This window comes from Anabrus simplex, chromosome 6 (assembly GCF_040414725.1).
Source record: "Anabrus simplex isolate iqAnaSimp1 chromosome 6, ASM4041472v1, whole genome shotgun sequence".
In the NCBI taxonomy this organism is placed as follows: domain Eukaryota; kingdom Metazoa; phylum Arthropoda; class Insecta; order Orthoptera; family Tettigoniidae; genus Anabrus; species Anabrus simplex.
This window is the reverse complement of record NC_090270.1, coordinates 96886884-96905662: the sequence shown is the minus strand read 5'-3', so window position 1 is coordinate 96905662 and position 18779 is coordinate 96886884. Positions and strand designations below refer to the sequence as shown.

Genomic DNA, 18779 nt, shown 5'->3' with positions numbered 1-18779 from the left:
CACTACAGGGAACAACACAGGTGCACCAAATGTGGCGTCCGCCGGCAAATAGGTAAACAAACATATCTGATAGGTACATAACCTTTATGTACACGACATTGTTTTTTGGATACTATAGTATCTCGATGACCACAAATAAAAATCATGACATGTGTACAACTGTTGTACTATTCCTTTGCTTCCTCAACCGTACGCACGGTATTAGACCTTCTCTACAGAGAACTAGATGTCAATTATTGGGTGTATTGAAATTAATGAGCGGTAGTGTATGTAAAAGTGTTTGAGTAACAAATATGTACATGATTCTCTCTAGAAGAATCTATGAGGAATTGATTATACACTGAATCAGCTTAAGCAGAAATTTTGAACTTGCTGTATTAGGTAACCAAGCTATGTTGATATGGCTGCAAGATTGATGGTTGGAATTGTGCAGACTGAATATGAAGTTTTAGAATTCTTCTGGAGTTGTAAGTAGACACTGCGCGTGGTGATATGAATGGGTGGAACTCTCAGTTCATAGCGGAACAAATGAGACTTTGCGCGGCGGTGTGTGCAGCTTAGCTCCACCATGGAATTATCAGACTGTGCCTCTTATAATGGGCTTCTGATAAGCTCACCTGCATACACCCCAGCGTCAGTGGTTAGGGTCTGACATATCCCACTCTGATGAGTCTATTGTCAGACCTAAGACAAAACGCTGGTTAATAGAGCAAACGCCTGAGAAGCCTTACATCTGATCTGTTTTTGACAAGCTCTATTGGTGAAAAATATCTAATTCCCTCCATGGGAACTTAGAATTTTCCATGATAAGTTGTACCTGAGAAAACTGAACACATTTACTCTTTCCAATGTTGTATTATCTAAACATATTTTTACTAGGAATCAGTTCACTTCCCTCGAAGGTCATTATTTTTGTCTTTTCTGTTGAAATAATCATATTAAAATCTGAGGAAACATTTTTTAGATTGAAAACTGGTTAAAGAAATAAGTTCTCAAATGAGAGTCTCTAGCACTGTCTCGATAATTATCTAAACACTTGTAGTGGAAAGCAAGATAAATATTTTACATTGAAGAATTAATACAAGTTCTTGAGTACCATAAGTAATAAATTTCATATTATTCCATATTGAAGAGCAATATAATGTAACACAAAAGCTAATTGAATAGGTGGAGAACTTTAGCTTTTGTTTTCAATTATTTTTAGTACCAACTTGAATTCTTCAAACACTTGAAGTAAAAATAATGAAAGTTAAAGCTGTACACTTAGAAATAATTACAAGTCCCCAACACAGGAAATAGTATAAGTTCTTAACACAGAGATATTTACAAGTCCTTAACATGAATATTATTACAAGTCTTCCACATGGAAATAGGTTAATTCTTTAAGTATCGACTTGTGTTACACGTCGTGAAGAGTTTAAGTTAGTGAATTGACACTACTGATCATTCACTTTGTATCTTGTGCTAGGTTATGTGAACAGAGAATTCTGTATAGCCTTGCTTTCAGTGACCTACCTGAGAAGCGAAGCACTGAATGAATGCTCTACCTTCACCATGCTTATATAGCCAGGTAGCGAGTACTGCAAGTCGTAGTACATCCGCATTACATCAGACTTTATAATTCTTCATGATGATGCTTGTTGTTTAAAGGGGTCAAACATCTAGGTCATCAGCCCCTAATTCTTCATTTACAGGCCATAAGATTCTCATGATCATCTTTAAGTGTAACCAGTCCTTTGGGTACTGTAATAATGCATCTGCTGCCATTGTCATTTTATCTCAATTATTTATGGAGATACTATAATAAATGAAATATTAACTGACTCTGGGTGATTTGTAGCTTGGTGCAAGATGAAAGTGACACGGCATACGTTATATGTTCTACACCGGAAGTTTTATAGCTGTTGTACTTGAACGCGCTGCATATACTTCACGATTCCAACTGGTACAAAAAACACACACACATATACAGTAAAATGACAAGAGTAAAGAAATGGAATCAAGGACAAGGCTTTTTGTGGATGATGTACTGTACAGAGTAATACATAAATTACGGGATTGAAAGCAACTGCAAAAAGACCTCAAAGTTGTGAGATAGACAGCAGACAATGGTATGCTGATAAAACTTAAACTTTCTTCAGCTTATCCCAATTACTTATGGGGTCGCTGGAACCACCTAGGCTCATTTTGGTTTTGGTTGGAGGTTAAAAACCGGATGTCGTTCCTGATGCTTCATGATTCTTGTGATGAAAACCTTGATCCAGGAACGACTGGGATTCTAAACTCAGCCTTTCGGGTGGGAAGCCAAAAGCTAAGCCACTGAACTAACCACACCCCCAATGGTACACTGATAAATGCGGGGTAAAAGTTAGGTTGTAAGTTTCAACACAAGGAAATGTCCCGTTAGTTTAAATTACTGTGTTTATTGAGCGTACCGTATGTTCCCCATGGGGACTGCTGTAAGTAAATAGGTGCTAACATAAGGAAAGATCTTCATTGTAGTAATCTCTTTAACAAGTTTGTAAATAAGGGTTACAGATCTCTTCATATGGTTGCAGTACGGAAGTAAAAGAGAAGGCATATAAGTCAATGGTAAGACCCCAATTACAGTATGGTTCCATTGTACGGGACCCTCATCATGGTTATTTGATTCAAGAACTGGAGAAGATTCAAAAGAAAGCAGAATGACTTGTTTGGGGTGATCTCTGACAAATGAGCAGTGTTACAATCTTTGAGCTCCAAAGACTGGGAGTAAAGAGATGACCTGCTCGACTAAGCAGTATGTATATCATAATAAGAAAAGAATATCATAAGAAAATTATGCTGAAGATCCACCTTTTCACCACAATAAATAATCCTTTGATTATTTTATTTCTATAATCTCATAATTTTTGCGGGACATGTTTCGCCCTTATGTGGACATCATCAGCTGAATTTCTTTTGTACACATTAAAATTAACATAAAGAATAGGTCTTAAAACATTACACAATTAACAAACACTTGGATTAAAAACATATTTGGATAAAATATGAAGAGTCTTATGAATTGATATTTTTCTTCTTCTTGTTTTTAAAGTAACCTGTTACTAATAAAATTACACTTGTGCATGATGCTATATATTCTTCATACTAGTCTTGAACGTTAGAATGTCTTCTTTCAAACAACTTATTTTTAGATCATGTGTAAAAACTGTTTAATAATGTGGGATTTATCAACAGTCTTACTTGCTGTGAAGTGAAGAGGATTTCTTGTGTTGTCATTTGACAGATTTGGAGCATATATTTCTTGAAAGAAGTTAAGAAATACTGTGCATCTTCTTCACTGGTAACAATTAGAAGCAACTTGCTGCATCCAGATATTCATCAAAAAGCAGCCTATTATAGTTTAATATATTAAGCTTTCAGTTTGCCTCTTTCTCGAGCTGAACGGATTAAGGAGATACAATATGTATGTAATATACCAGTAGCAGAGTTTAATGGGTTCAGTACAGATTTTATCAATAAAATTGTAAACATCCAGTCATCACACAGATAAATTCATTTAAGAAAGAGAGATTCAAGTAGCATATTCAACTTGTAATACCAACTGTAATTTATTTTTAAATTACAATAGCATTTATTCCAAGGATAGCAATCATACAGGTTCAGGCATCTACAGGCTTAATTGTGCTCACTGTGAAGCTTCGTACGTCGGATAGATGGGACGAAGCTTCACAACCAGGTATATGGAACACGTGAATGCCGATAGACATCATTATTGATCTGTGGGAATGATTTTCCTCACAATAATCAAGTAGAAACTACAGTTCAGTATGCTGATGATACAAACATAATTATTAGTAATACTGACCCTATGTCTATAGAAACTGCAGCAAATATGGTCCTGTCTAAGTTAGAATCATGGTTCAGGAAAAACAAAACATTGAACCTAAAGAAGACCCAAATACATGGAATTCAAGGCATCTAACTACCATGACAAAACTGCAAAAACACACAACCTTATATTAAATGCAAATGCAATTGAAAATACGTTGACCAAAAAAATTTTCGATGTCCATATAGATCAAAAATTAAGATGGGATTGTTGTCATCTTCAAAAAAATAAGGAAGTCTCCGAGTTCTGTTTGTTTTGCCTTAAGGATTTTGTCCAATAGTTGTAGTGAAGAATATGTTAGAATAGCATATTTTGGATATTTCCATTCAGTCATCACTTATGCTATTGGTCTCTGGGGCTGCTACAAATCAAATCTTGAAGTTATTTTTCAAATACAGAAACGAGCTATCAGAATTATATTGAGACGTAACAGGTTAGATCAATGCAGACCATTATTTAAGAGACTAAGGATACTCCCAGTACCAAACATTATACATCATGCAATACACACTACACGTGAAATTTTTTTTATCACTTCAGAAAGAATTTTGACAATCACAATTACCACATGCGAACAAGAAATAATATTTTTATCGAGCACAAGAGTAAAACCATTGCCTTGAAACATGTAGACTCTGTTGGAATCAGATTGTATAATAAGCTTCCAAATCAAATTAAAGATATTAGACCTGTCAGTTCATTTACCACAGCTTTAAAAAATCTCCTGCTGAGTAGCTGCTTCTACAGTACAGAAGAATATATGACGAAGTGCTGGTAATGATGCTATTACTTATTAACTTGTAAACATTCGTAATATCTAGTATACAGGGTGTTTAAAAAATAGGGGGCATAATTTCAGGTATGTATTTGTTACATGTAGACAATCAAAATAGTGCATTACAACATGTGACCGGAAATGCTGCATTTCCGAATTATGGAGTTCACAACACTGAACTTCACTGGAACGTTTTTCTTCCGCAAGTCATTGTCATTACAGAAGAAGTTCAAAATGCCCACCTCCTGCTTGAATACAGACGTTACATCGATGTCTCATTGACCTGCGAACAAGATCCCAAACTCCAGGAGTATTGCGTATGTCCTTACACGATGCTACAATTTGATTCCAATGGGTTTCCACAGCAGGCACCGGAGACGAATACACCGATGATTTTAAATGGCCGCATGAGTAGAAAACGAGAGGGTTCAGATCAGGTGAGCCTGGAGACCAAGCAATCGGGCCACCTCTACCTATCCATGGATCAGGAAACATTCGATCCATGTCAATGAGACATTGATATGAGGTCTGTATTCAAGCAGGAGGTGGACATTTTGAACATCTTCTGTAATGACAATGACCTGCAGAAGAAAAACGTTCCGGTGAAGTTCAGTGTTGTGAAGGCCATAACTTGGAAATGAAGCATTTCCGGACATATGTGGTAATGAACTATTTTGATTGTCTACATATAACAAATACATACCTGAAATTATGCCCCCCATTTTTGAAACAGCCTGTAGAGCCTTAAAAATATGTTAATGTCACATTGATTATGTACATATTATTAACACCACACTCATAGATTTTTATTTTTATTTTGTCTTGTAAATATTGGTTATTAATATTATTAATTATTTAAAAAAATGTGCTGTCCTAACATTGAGGTATTTGGTGTTTCTGTTTTTTATTTTTCTTCTTTTTCAAAATGTTCATTATTGTGCATTAAGAACTACGCACAGAAGATGGCGACTACTGTGTGTGAGTCTGTGATATCCATAGTAGATAATGGTGTAAGATGCAGTGAAAAATGTGGCAAATGCAGAAGAGTAGTTAAAAATGGGATTCTGTGTCGTAAGTGTGATGAATGGTACCATTTTCGTTGTGCAAATATTGTAAATAGGACTGATATTGAAGAAAGTGAGTGGCTGTGTCCCGAGTGTAAACAAACTGATAGTGAGGCAGAACAACAAGAAAGAGAGACTTAGGAAACTATAATTAAGATTTTAGGAGTGCTACAAGAGGACTTATGCACTCTGAAACATGAAAATGAATGCTTAAAGGACAGAATAAAGAAACTGGAAGATAAAGAAGACATTGGAGAAGAAAGATCGCAGTGGACGGAAGTGACGCGTGGCCATTTTAGGCCTAATGTTAAACATATGGGAGAAACTACGTACAACTTAAAACCGGGAAAAAACTCTTTGCAGTGCCAAAATAGATTTCAGTTATTGCAGAAAGTTCCAGAAGAAGACACACCAAGTTTTCCAAATAATTTAAAATCCAGTGGAGGTAAGAAAACCAACCGAAAGTCAAGATCGCCAAAGATTCATCTCTACGCAGACAGTCAAGGGCGGGGTATGGCAGAAGGCATCAAGGATGAGCTGCAGAATCCAGAGACTGAGGTTTTAGGACTAATAAAACCTGGTGCCAAAACTGAAGACGTCCTTTCAAGTTGTGATCCTGTGTCAGAGAAGGACAATTATGTGGTGATTGTGAGTGGTACAAATGACATTGCTGCAAATGAAGGTGAGGAACTAATTACGACTCTCAGAGGTAAGATTTCCAAACTACCTGGCTCAAAAGTAATTGTAGTAAATGTGCCACCCAGGTATGACATTTTAGAGGACTCATGTGTGAACAAAGCTGTACATGATGTAAATATAAAAATCAAGAGATTATGTAAGAGTTTTAGAAATGTCTATGTAGTAGATACTTTAGGTCTTGGCAGGCAAATGTTCACTAGACATGGGTTACATCTAAATGGTAATGGAAAAGCAACTCTCTGTAGACAAATTGCTACAATTATCAACAGAGATTTGCAAACTAATCGGTACTTAAGAAAACCCATACCACTAAACTGGCACATACAGGGAAACTTGCCAGAAAACCCAGACCCTTAAATCAAAATCTATGTACAAGGATCTGGGTTCCAGGGAAGTTCTCAACTCATGAGTCAAACGTTACCCAATTGCAACAGTCAAGTTTTAGGGAGGAAGGAGGTCTGAGATTGCTCTTGGTAAACTGTCAGAGTGTAGTAAATAAACAATTAAAATTCGGTACATTGATGGAATCTTATGAGACGGATGAGGTGATAGGAGTGGAATCGTGGTTGAGAGAAGGGGTGGGTAATACAGAAGTATTTCCAGAAGGGTATACAGTCTATCGTAGAGACCAAGGAGATAAAAAAGGAGGAGGGGTATTTATTCTGGTGAAGGAAACTTATTGTTCGCATGAATGGTTTACTGATGAAAGGGATGAAATATTAGGGATAAAATTAGTTTGTGATAATATGAAGGAGGTGGGAATTATAGGAACATATAGGCCTGGAAGAGAGGAAAGAGATATGGAAATATTTGAGAAAATAATAGATTATACTCATAAAAACAATAATGATACGGTAATAATTGGGGGAGATCTAAACTTGCCTGAAGTTGAATGGAATGGAGCTGCAAGTGAAGCCCATGAACAGAAACTTGCAAATAAGTTAATTCGGGAGGGAGGATTTACACAAGTAGTACAAGAACCAACTCGTATCAATAACTTGCTAGATGTATTCTTGGTTAAACCATGGGAAATTGTTGATAAAACTGAGGTAATTGAAGGAATAGGTGACCATAAGGCTGTAATAATGGATGTAGGATTCGTACCAAAAATGCTTAATAAGAGGGTCACAAAAGACAAGAAATTATACAGAAAAACTAAAGTTGATGAATTTGGGACTTACCTTAAATCACAATTCAGTTGTTGGATAAGTGAAGGGAATAATGTGGATACACTTTGGGCTAAATTTAAAGGAATAATTTGGGAAGGAGAGAAGAGATTTGTACCTGTTAAGAAGGGTAAAATGACCTCAGACCCTGTTTATTACACAAGGGAAATAAGAAAATTAAAAAGAAAATGTAGAATAGTAAACAGGAAAATCAAAGAAGGTAGGGAGAATAGAGAAACTAGAAAACAACTAATGAGGGAACTGAATAGAGTGAAAAAGAAAGCAAAAGAGAATTATATGAATGGCATTCTTCAAGAGGGTAATGACCACAAACGGAAATGGAAAAAGCTGTATTCATATATTAGGAATCAAAAAGGAAAAGGAATCCAAATTCCTACAATGGTGGGAGAAGGGGGTGAACACTATTTAACAGATACTGAGAAAGCAAACCTCTTTAGTAGGGAATTCCGAGATTCAGTAGAAGATTGTCAGGACTTGGAAACCGTAACAGAAGAGAGAGAGGGAGAGACACAGAGGGAAACAAGAAGCTTCTCATTCACAAATGAAGATATTTTCAGAGAAATCCAACTGCTTCAGCAAGGAAAAGCAGCAGGAAGTGATCAAATTACTGGGGAGGTATTAAAGACAATGGGGTAGTATATAGTGCCTTATTTAAAATTTCTCTTTGACTATGTCATAAATAATAGTGTGATACCAAGGAATGGAAGGAATCTATAATAATACCAATTTATAAAGGAAAGGGTGATAAAAGGAAACCAGAGAACTACAGACCAATCAGCCTGACCAGTATAGTTTGTAAAATACTGGAGAGTTTAATAGCAAAGTACATCAGAGGGATATGTGATGATAAAAATTGGTTCATGAGGAGCCAGTATGGATTTAGAAAGAAATTTTCTTGCGAGGCACAACTGGTGGGATTTCAGCAGGACATATCAGATCAGTTAGATTCAGGAGGCCAGTTAGATTGCATAGCCATAGATCTTTCCAAAGCCTTTGATAGAGTGGAACATGGAATATTATTAAAGAAATTGGAGGGAATAGGATTGGATGTAAGGGTTATACGTTGGATAAGAACATTTCTAAATTCAAGGGTTCAGAAAGTCAAAGTAGGAAATAATATATCACAGGAAGAGAAAGTCTGGAAGGGAATTGCACAGGGTAGTATAATCGGTCCGTTACTTTTCTTAATATACGCAAATGACTTAGGGAACAATATAACATCGAAAATAAGATTGTATGCAGATGACATAATTGTTTATAGGGAAATAAATAATATTGAGGATTGTTCAGAATTACAAAGGGACCTTGACAGTATCCAGGAATGGGTTGAAGAAAATAATATGAAGATTAATGGAACCAAATCAACTGTTACAACTTTTACAAACAGGAGCTTTAAAACTGAATTTGAATATACTTTGGATGAGGTAGTTATCCCAAAAGATGGCAAGTGCAAATACTTAGGTATGAGATTTGAAAGTAATTTGCACTGGAAGGGTCATGTTGATGACGTTGTTGGGAAAGCATACAGATCGTTACATGTCATAATGAGGCTACTTAAAGGATGCAACAAAGAATTAAAAGAAAAATGTTACTTAAGTATGGTTCGTCCATTATTGGAATATGCAAACAGTGTTTGGGATCCTCACCAAGAATACCTAATAAAAGAACTAGATGGTGTGCAGAGGAAAGCAGCAAGGTTTGTAACAGGGGATTTCAGGAGAAAGAGTAGTGTATCAGAAATGTTAAAGGAACTTGGGTGGGAAACTTTAAGTAAGATAAGGGAGAAAAGTAGACTTATAGGATTATATAGAGCCTATACAGGAGAAGAAGCATGGGGAGATATCCGTGAGACGCTTCGGTTGGAAAATAATTATATTGGTAGAACTGACCACAAGTACAAAATTAGAAGGAATTTTAGCAGAAGCGATTGGGGTAAATTTTCTTTCATTGGGAAGGGCGTGAAGGAGTGGAACAGTTTACCAGGGGTAGTGTTTGATCCATTTCCAAAATCTGTACAGATATTCAAGAAGAGAATAAACAACAACAGAGATAATAAATTAAATGTTAGAGGGCATTCGACCAGTGCAGGATATTGTAAATAATAAATGTGTGTGATTAAATTAATTCCATCCCCTGGTCTAAGGAGTTTGGACAGCCCAAGTAGGGAACTGCCTGTAGGGGTGAAGTACAGTGGGGACTTCGAGGGCCCTGGGACCGCTACGGTAGCTGTGAAGGCCCATCAGGAACTCTGAAAAGTGGTGGCAAAAGGGGCTCTGGTTAAGACGCAGCAGGTCGTTATGCTACTTAGGTTCCAAAATGGGTAAAATATAAATATGTAAATAAATTCAATGTTAATTTTAATCTTATACCAGTTGTATAGTATTATTAGAAGTAATTTCACATACCGTACTGTATATGAGTTGACTATGTTTGTAAGATATTATAAGTAGAATTTTGTAAACAATATAAATTTATTAAGGATGATGTGTGTGTTTAATAGAAAAAAATTATTAGTGTAAATTGTATAATATTGTATTCTAGGAAAATTTTCTTCGTCTCCTGTTAATTTAAAATTTAGTGCTTGACAATAATGTATTTTAGTGTACCATTTGCCACCGAGGTAGACACCTCATTTGCAAATTAAGAGATTTTGATTTTTTTGATTTGATTTTGAAATCACTCAACAACTCCTATACTGTTGGCATATTTCAAAATATGTAATTGTACAGTCTATGGAAGCTAAATGAATGAATGAATGAATGAATGAATGAATGAATGAATGAATGAATGAATAAGTCTTCTGCAATGAATACCCCTGTGGAGGAAGTAGGGCACTCATATACATCCATAGAGCAGGATTTAAGAATATTAAAAAGAATCAACAAAGGTAGTCTCATGAACACAACAGAATTTATTATTTTTTTATTTTTCTAGATCAATTTTTAATAATAATAATAATAATAATAATAATAATAATAATAATAATAATAATAATAATAATAATAATAATAATAATAGGGGTACACCTTCTCCGGCCAGTTTAACTGCACGCCTTCTATAAGGCCATCTATGTAATCTAACATGAACTGAGTAGTTTGGTTACCTACCGTTAGATGTTTCTATCATTGGTTAAGTGCTCCCTCTGGCGGGATCAACGATAATTAATTTTTCAGGAAAAATTTATTTTTACTACTGGCTAACCTTAGAATTTGAAGATTGTTTTGTTCATGTATCAAAGTTGTCAACACTTCTGCTGGTTCCTTCTCCAATATCAATCAACCTATCACAATTTTGTAAATATTTTCTCTAGCCAATTATAATCGGGGGTGTGTACAGGAATAATGCCTATCAGTAAAGAGTTCTGGAATCTTCCCCTCAAAAATACTATAAAAGCTGGACACTTTAGGGTTATATTGTCTTCTTCTTGCTCCCGTTTATTGAGTGCGGCGTGTTTTAACGGAGGCGGAGGCTGCGGGCAGCGTTCGGAAGGCCCAGAAAGCAAGGTAATGCCAGAATTTTTATAAACACGTGATCGCTCCTGCAGATACCTTGAGAGGAAGGTTTCAACCTCTTTCATTTCAGGTAAATCTCTAAATCTGGTGGTTTAAATGTAGAATTTTCAGCCAGTCTGAGGACTCTATTCTATTCCCTACTGGAACATACATAATGTGAGGGAACAAAGAGTGATTACCCTCTGTTGATTTGCATTCAACCTGGTATGGGGTGACAAAAGTTTCTAAATATTTTAAATTCTTAACTCTCTTTTGGTATTTAATGTTTCTCATTTAGTCACCCCGCTGTAGAATAGTCTTAGCTTCTGTATCATCGGGCCATAAGCCCACTTAGGTTTTTTAAGTTTTTCTAGGAGTGCAAGTGTTTCGCCTCCTTTGAATTTTGTTTGTGGCCGATTACAACCAACCTTTTCTTTTTACATTAAGGCCATTTAGTATTAGCTCTCTTGCCCCTGTAAATTCATTGTGGTGTGTAGAAATGAGGGTGGTGTGAAGTTCCCTTAAGGGACAGAAAGTTATAAACTGTTGAGCAATAAACAAGCCCACCTTGAGGCTACCTTGTGTAAATTTGTTAATTAAGAGCAACCGACAGGTTGGAAGTGCGCAATTAGAAACTGATGCCTCTGAGAGGCTGGACTATGACATAGTTGGAGCGCAGACTTCTATAAAGGGTATTTTCCTAGAGCTTTCTAGCTCTTATAAAATTTTGTACCTGCCAAGAGCAACCCAGTTCTTTACTGTGTAAATTAGCATTTGTAATTCTCTGAAGTTTTGTACCTGATTTCTGGACTTCAAGTCACCGTTGTTGGAGCTGATGAGCTCATTATAAGTTTGTTATTGTTTATTCACATCTTCTATTTGTCAAATTTTAAATTTAAAGAAAAGGAAAAAATAAAATTTCAAAATTTATTGTGTTAAATTATGCTCTAGCTAATTTCTTGTCCACCCATTCATCCCTCATGCTTCTTACACCTCTGTGATTCACGATATTTCCTGAATAATAATAATAATAATAATAATAATAATAATAATAATAATAATAATAATAATAATAATAATAATAATAATAATAATAATAATAATAATAATAAAAACAATAATAATAATAATAATAATAATAATAATAATAACAACAACAACAATAATATAAATGATGTTTTAGACAATAAGTACCCCCTCTATGAAAAACAAATCCCTTTCCTGTTAGCACTGTTAGGCATCGACAAGGAAATTTTTCTAAGAAAAACAGAAACTTCCCTTCCTTTAACTGTCAGAGCGCCTCTCCTCCACCCCTTTCTATCCCCACTATTATCCCTCCACCCCACTACTATGCAAACAGGTCCCGCGACCAACAACAATAATCTAAATGATGTTTTAGACAATAAGTACCCCCTCTATGAAAAAAAAAAAAAAAATCCCTTTCCTGTTATCACTGTTAGGCATCAATAAAGAAACTTTTCTAAGAAAAACAGAAACTTCCCCTCCTTTAACAGTCAGAGTGCCTCTTCTCTACCCTTTTCTATCCCCACTATTATCCCTCTACCCCCTACTACGCAAACAGATCCCGCGACCATGCACAGACACAACACCAGACATTGAACAGCTGTCAATAAAACAGATAGCTGCGAGTGAGTCAGTTGTGGGAAGGAAGCAAGGGGCGAGTATGCATAAAATCCAACCATGACACAACAATTTGACTGTTATCACATTACGTTTTTTCACACTTCTTTTTCTCCTTCTTCCAGATTTCAGACAATACAATCGTGCACAGTATTTCTTAACTTCTTTCAAGAAATACATGGTCCATATCTGCCAAACGACAACACAAGAAATCCCCTTCGCTTCACAGGAAATAAGACTGTCCATTTCCCACATTTTTATAACAGTTTTTACACAAGCTTCTAACGATCAAGACTAGTATGAAGAATACATGGCAGCATTCACAAGTGTAATTTTATTTGCAACAAGTTAATTTAAAAGAAAAATATCAATTCATAAGACTTTTCATATTTTATTTAAATATGTTTTTAATCCAAGTGTTTGTTAATTGTATAGTGTTTTAAGATCTATTCTTTATGTTAATTTTAATAAGGGAATGCGGATGATGATGTCCACATAAGGATGATACATGTCCCGGAAAAATTATGAGATTATAGAAATAAAATAATCAAAGGATTATTTGCTGTGGTGAAAAGGTGGATCTTCAGCATAATTTCACCACAGACAAAAAAGCGAGATTCATAATGTAAGAAGCAGGATGTTCCGAGCTGTCAGCGGAGAGATAATGTGGAATGACAGAGTAGGAAAGATCATAATGTGAAGATAAAGTTGGAATTCAAGAGGATAAATTGGAGCAAATATTCATGTATAAGAAGAGGAATTAGTTATTGGAATAATTTACCAAGGGAGATGTATCATAAATTTCCGACTTCTTTGAAATCATTTAAAAAATGAAATGGTGTATGGCTTTTAGTGCCGGGAGTGTCTGAGGACGTTTGGCTTGCCAGGTGCAGGTCTTTTGATTTTACGCCCGTAGGTGAAATGCGCGTCGTGATGAGGATGAAATGATGATGAAGATGACATATACATCCAGTTCCTGTGCTAGAGGAATTAACCAATTGTGGTTAAAATTTCCGACCCTGTCGGGAATCAAACCCGGGACCCCTGTGACTAAAGGCCAGCACGCTAACCCTTTAGCCATGGAGCCGGACATCATTTAAGAAAAGACCAGCTTAAACAACTGACAGGGTAACTGCCACCCTGGGTGACAACCCTAAATGCAGAAAAAATGAATGAATGAGGTGGATGGACACCGTAGGAGAGAGTATAGAGTGGAGGAAAAGATAGAAGAAATAATGGAAGCAGGAAAAGAGTGGTGGAGAGATAGGCAATAATGGTCTTCAATTCATGAAGAAGAAGAAGAAGAAGAAGAAGAAGAAGAAGAAAAGTCTTTACTGGAACCATCATTGCATCTGCTTAATAAGTTATGCATGAATATGTTTGGTTATTTGTCAGATATGGTTGTTTTACCTATTGCCTCTCATGTGTCCCCAATACCTTACACACCCAGTATTCTACAAGAACTGTGTAAAAATAAAACTATTCTGCCTATTTTGAATGGACCAAATCTTTGTTCTATATATACACACACACACTCACATAGCAGGTAATCAATCAAGATAACGGGGGTTGAATGATAACTTAGCCTCTTTTATGTAGCACAAAGCACAAAATAAAAGCATATCTCAGAATGCCCACGGTCGACAATTAATTGATGGAAAAATATGAAGCTCCTCAACACACATGCAAATGTTTAATGAACCTAGGTCCCTCCTGAAGATAGTCTAATACTCGTACATTAACTGTCACTTTCAGCAACCCTCCTCCCAAACAACTCTAAACATACTGAACAATCATTTTAATTATTTTTCAAGAAAGTATATGATCATACTAATCTACAACATACAGATAAAACAAGTACTTATTTAACATTTAAACACAACATTTTTCTTACGTGGTTCTGATCCATGACAAATTGCATGAAGGTATCCGACGACAGCTCTTGAACACATACAACTGAAGAATTATTCTTGCAGTCTTTTATATTCAACTCTGGGTATTGGTTAAGAGCAGAATGTAACTCGTTGGCACTGGATCTAAGAGACCGATTCAAAGTGCCCTCTGTGAAGTTCATGATGAAGTTCATAAGGGAATCCTTGCTTACATCTCTCTCCAGAATGTATGCAGACTCAAGCTATAGAAGAGAAAAAACTGTTATTAGTAAGGATACTTCTTATGTTTCACAGGTAAGTTCTATATGTATATGTTTTTATGTATAGTCACAGCCAAAGACTGAAAACATTAGTACGTTCCATTTTAAACACTATGTTGTTACTTCCAGATGGTCATTCATTATAAAAAATTGAGTTTTGTAAATGGAATGAAATAAAGCATACTGCAGGTATTTTAATTGGTATATTACACACTGAATTGATGTACACATTCAGAAGAAACTTGTCATAATGAATTTTCCTTCAGGTTTAATAAGCAGAAACTCGATGAAATTTTAAAAAAGCCTGATCTAATCAAAATCTGGAATGTCACACAACTCCTCTTCATCTTCCTGATTAGAATCAGTTCATGGGAATCTAAATTTTCATAAAATGTGTGATAGAATCGGTGCACATAATCTAGTTGTATTATTATTATTATTATTATTATTATTATTATTCATTTATTTATTTAATTAATTTAAATCTCCTTTTAAGATAATTTCTACACTTTCCATCAACACTACCATCACCACTGTCGTCCACATTTGTTGTGTACATTTAGCCCATAGCTGCCAACATTGATGTATTATTACTAACGTGAAAACTAATATAAATTAAAATATGTATACTAGGCGAGTCACCTAAGATTACCACCAGCAATATTTCTTAAACAAAAAGGGGAATTTTGAAAAAAAAAAAAAGAAAAACCTTTGAAGACTGAACTTAGGAGAGGGGCTCATGAAATTAGTGGATACATAAATGAAAAAAATGTATAGAAGTATAATTTTTAATATTAACTTCATTATTTTTAAATGTGAACTCCCCATTACCTTTAGCACAATTAAAAGCATGGGAAAATATATTAATAATGTTGTTTGTAACAATGCAATACATTAACTCAATCCAGAGTAATTGTAATGAGAAGCTGATGCTTGAGATACACTCCTCAGTAGTTCAATCATGTGGCTACCAGAGAAAATGGGATGAAGGAAGAACAGTGAGGATGTAAGTTAGTAGTATGAATGGTCTGTTAAGAAATAAACATAAACAGTGAATTACATTCACAGGCCAACATTTTATTAACTTTGTTCTTGTAAGAATCATGTACTGTATCTTTGTCAGAAAATTGCACACATTCAACTACACAATTAAATGTTCGAAGTGTTGCCCATTATTTTCTGCACACAGCTGTAATCGCCCGTAGGCTGCCTCTGTGATGTTTCATGTCCTCAGCAGTTGTAGGCACATCATGCTAAACCTCTTCCTTTAACCTATGCCACAACAAGAAGTCTAATTGGCTGTACATGCCCACTATGTCCTATGAAATGTCCATTGAAGGGTTCGTCTAGTTGCAAGAATTGAAATTCATATTTCAAGTTCCATATTGACAAGACCGCATCAAGTGGAAAAAGAAGTGCAGAACAGCAGACCCTGCAATTAAGCAGGATAATTGCTAAGAAGAAGAAGAAGAAGAAGAAGAAGAATTGACTGTCCTATAAAAGTTGAAGTATAAGATTTCCACCTATTCAATACTACACATTCTAATCTTATATTTAAAAGCGTGCAAATTTCGGCTCAACTGAGCTGTATAAAATGGTTTTTACTTATTGAATAAAACATCCCATAACAAAAAGAACGATACTGATATACTTAAAAAACACGCCTGTTAGGTCTGTGGTGAGAACTTAATGTAAAATATATGTTCAGGACAGCAGAGATAAAATATGATGAAAATGATAATAAAATCTTGTACAAATTGTTGGCTCCAACAATTTTTTTTTTTTTCAAGAATAGATTTTGATGTGGTATTGATGCTATCTTGTATGTACCATAGTCAATATGGGATTGAAATGATGTCTAATAATTATTCTTCATAGTAGTGGAAGTCTGGGAGAGGATTCTCAAATATTTATGTAATAGGTCTAAGAATGAAAAATCTAGTTAATATGTTAAAAATGAATCGTATGCCATGGAATGTGTGATACATATTGAATGTCTACTCACCTCACGGGCCGGTGGAGCGTCATGTAAGAGAATGTAAGAATAAGTTTTCAGTCAGTGCTGAGCAGAAACACATTCAGCAATATACAATGAATAATTTTCAATACTTTAACTAGATTTTTCATTCTCAGGCCTATTACATAAATATTTCAGGTTCCTCTCCCGGACTCTACTATGGAGAATAATCATTAGACATCATTTCAATCCCGTATTGACTACGGTACATATAAGGCAGCGTCAATATCACATCAAGATCTATTCTTGGAAAAGAAAAAAAAGACGTTGGTGGATGAAGCCAACAATTTGTACAAGATTTTAATGTCATTTTCATGATATTTTATCTGTGCTGTACTCAACATGTGTTTTACATTATGTTCTCACCAGAGACCAAATATACATGTTCTGGTACTGTATTTTTAAGTATATCAATATCGTATTGTTATGGGATGCCTTTGTTGGCGAGATCTAGTGTTTACAGTGCACTATGTCTTCTAGTATAGGCTAGAGCAATTTTGTTACCTTCATTGATCTGTCTCAGTCTTATTCTTGGCTTTGACAATATGAAAGTGACAGGTGTGAGCGATGCTAGTAGTATCATTCCTTATGCAGCCAGTCCCTGTTATGAATGGTGTGAAAATGTTGCTCATAGGGTCTGTTGATACATGCATTTCAGTGGGCTTGGCAGACATATGTAATAGCAACTTCTAGCTCAGTGAGGAAAGCAACAGGAAACTACTACACTCCTCATTTTCCTAGTACGCCTCTTCAGTGATGCCTACGCCATGTATGACAGCTGATGGTAGAACTGTTGAGGATCCAACCAGCCTTCGGGCTGAGGACTAAACATACATACATTGATATGGGATGTATTATTCAATAAATAAAAACCATTTCATGTCTTTCCAGTGCTGATGATGGCTCAATTGAGCCAAAACATGCACACTTTTAAATATGATGATGATTAAATAATCTATATTTTATGATGATTAGTACTGAATAGATGGAAATCTTATACTTTAACTTGGGTTCGCCTAGTGATGATTGCAGAGTGCACTGGACAGCCATCATACTGATACCACATTCTTGTCTGAGTTTCCAGCGGGATATTTTTGCAGATCATTTTACAGTTGTTCGGTTGCCTTCAATGAAGTGAGGTCCAAGTGCTGGTTGCCAATTATTCTGCACCATCCTCAGCATTAATGTCGGGTATTCATATTTTTGAAGATACCTGCCAACAGTTTTGTAATAATCTTGCAATTGTTTTTAATTGAAATTCTCTTCTTTCCTTTCTAAGGAGTTTTTAAGATGTTTATGTTTTGTTTGATGATTTTATGGGTTGACTTTCTTTGTTTTATTAGTTTTTAATTAGATTCTTCTGAGTTTTGGGCTTGACGGTTTATCCAAGCTTTGTGTTTTCTCTCTATCGCCTGTCCACATTCTTCATTCCACCATTCGTATTTCATTTTTTGGGATTCATTGGAACTGACTCTTCTGCTACCTGTTTTAATTTGGTGGTCAATTCTTCTAGTGATTTAGTGTTGATAGATCCTTCTGCTGTTTTCTTGTATTACTCCGTGTTTCTTATTAATGTAGGAGTTTGAATTTTCTCCCCTTAGGACTCTGATTGTGTGAATTTCTTGATGGTAAAATTTATCCATGGAGATGTAGTCTAGCTGCCATTCGCCTTTTCTGAAATCATAATGTTTCCAGGTGTTTAATTTGTGGAGTTTCCTTTTAAAGCACCTTGATTTTGAGAGCAGGTTGTGGTTTTTGCAAACTTCAATCAATTTTTGACTGTTTTTGTTAGTTTGTTTATGTGCTGGCCATTTTCCAATATCTTGATATCTTTTTTCTTGTCCCAGTTGTGCACTGATATTGCCAAGGAGAATTTTAA

The 18779-nt window shown here is 35.4% G+C and overlaps 1 protein-coding gene across 2 annotated transcripts in view; it reads right to left on the bottom strand.

The window, feature by feature from the left end:
• The window catches only part of LOC136876111 (thioredoxin domain-containing protein 11), a 120208-nt gene that overhangs the window by 25360 nt on the left and 76069 nt on the right, over positions 1-18779 (bottom strand). For both annotated transcript variants that reach the window (XM_067149781.2, XM_067149782.2), the window contains one exon: positions 14626-14865. In XM_067149781.2, the coding sequence (XP_067005882.2) occupies positions 14626-14865 (240 nt within the window). The remainder of the gene's footprint in view (positions 1-14625; positions 14866-18779) is intronic.